The 1693-nt window shown below is 41.3% G+C and overlaps 1 protein-coding gene across 1 annotated transcript; it reads left to right on the plus strand.

The window, feature by feature from the left end:
• The first annotated feature begins 331 nt into the window (after positions 1-331).
• Positions 332-1420, plus strand: LOC114455060 (trace amine-associated receptor 13c-like). Its single transcript, XM_028436067.1, has 2 exons — positions 332-501; positions 586-1420. Exons 1-2 carry the CDS (start codon positions 332-334, stop codon positions 1418-1420), a joined length of 1005 nt encoding a protein of 334 aa, XP_028291868.1.
• Positions 1421-1693: the final 273 nt, after the last annotated feature.

A 1693-nucleotide genomic window follows, 5' to 3' on the forward strand; every position in this document is an offset into this window, starting at 1 on the left:
AGGCCGTACGGTATCTGGGGTACCACTTGGGTTAACCCCAGTTCAAAAAAGACGTGAAGGGGTTCTAAGGTATGGCTGAAGTTAATTCTGAACTTTGCTGACCAGAAAGGTGCCTCAGATCCGGTCTAGTGGACAAAACAGTGTCAGCAGGCGTTTAATCAGGTAAATTATTTTCAAACAACCTTACAGAATAAGCAAAAACAACCCAGAGGTCAAATCATCTAAATATTAATTCAAAAAGGAAGTTACCAGATCAAAGGAGGGCGGAGCAATGAAAAAAAAGGTTTTATAAATCAGTGCAACATTAGAGTGAGAGGCAGAGGGGTCAAAGATGGCAACCGTTGATGACGCTGAGTTCTGCTTTTCAAATCTTAACTCATCGTGCAGGAGGATCGTGCGTCCTCACTCAGTCTCTGTGCTGATTTATATCACCCTCTCCTCCATCTCTGTGATGACTGTGTACCTCAACCTTCTGGTCATCATCTCCATCTCACACTTCAGGTATTTAAATATTCTTTCACAGTGTTTAGGAGGTTCTGTTTTCATAAAATCTGATCTGACTTTTCTTTATCTCTCACTTTTCAGGAAGCTCCACACTCCCACCAACCTCCTCCTCCTCTCTCTGGCTATCTCAGATTTCTTCGTGGGCATCCTTATGATCTTCCAAATATTACTTATTGATGGTTGTTGGTTGTTTGGGGCGCTGTTGTGTATTGTGTATTATTATTTGGATTATATCTTCACCTCAGCTTCAATAGGAACAATGGTTCTGCTCTCAGTGGATCGCTACGTGGCAGTGTGTGAACCTCTGCAGTATCCCACTAAAGTCACAGCAAACAGAGTGAAAGTATGTGTTTCTCTGTGCTGGATCATTTCTGTTTTCTATCAATTTTACCTTTTTAAAGATAACCTGGAACAACCAGGCCAGTACAGCACGTGCCTTGGGGAGTGTGTAGTAGTTGTCAGTTATGTTGGTAGCATTGTCGATGTTATCCTGTCATTTATTGGACCTGTTATTGTCATCGTACTGATGTCTCTGAGGGTGTTTGTGGTGGCTTTGTCTCATGCTCATTCTATGCGTTCTCATGTTGCATCTGTGAGACCTGCACACGAGTCCCAATTCACCACAAAGAAATCTGAGCTTAAAGCTTTCAGCACAATCAGCGTTGTCATTGTGGTTTTCCTCCTGTGCACCTGTCCATATTTTTGTGTTTCTATGACTGGAGCAGACTCTGTTTTAAATGCTTCCACTTTGGCTTTTGTGATGTGTCTGTTTTACCTGAACTCCTTTTTCAACCCTCTGATCTATGCACTGTTTTACCCCTGGTTCAGAAAGTCCATCAAGCTCATTGTTACCTTTCAGATAATGAAGCCTGGCTCCAGTGATATTAACCTGCTGCACAGAGAGCGGAAACGCTGACAAAGCAGCCTTTGTTCTCCATCATCATCTTTAATTTGACATTAAAAAATGAATGTGTCATCAAATCAAATATTGCTGCAGGAGAAACACACTGACTCCTTAAGTTTGTCAAGGACATCATGTATTTATCAGGGCCCGACCACCAAAGGTGATGTGAATGCCCTATTGTTCCCGTAAGGATTTTTCTTATTCTAAATATTATAATTTTACCGACAATTTACTTTGATTTTTTTTCTAATTTAGATTGTTTACAGTCAGGCCCCTAATGCTTTG

This window comes from Gouania willdenowi, chromosome 21 (genome assembly GCF_900634775.1).
Source record: "Gouania willdenowi chromosome 21, fGouWil2.1, whole genome shotgun sequence".
Lineage (NCBI taxonomy): Eukaryota > Metazoa > Chordata > Actinopteri > Blenniiformes > Gobiesocidae > Gouania > Gouania willdenowi.

Coding starts and splice junctions, on each gene's coding strand:
- LOC114455060 (XM_028436067.1), top strand. CDS start 332: ATGGCAACCGTTGATGACGCTGAGTTCTGCTTTTCAAATCTTAACTCA. Junction 502..585: donor ATCTCCATCTCACACTTCAG/GTATTTAAATAT, acceptor CTCACTTTTCAG/GAAGCTCCACACTCCCACCA.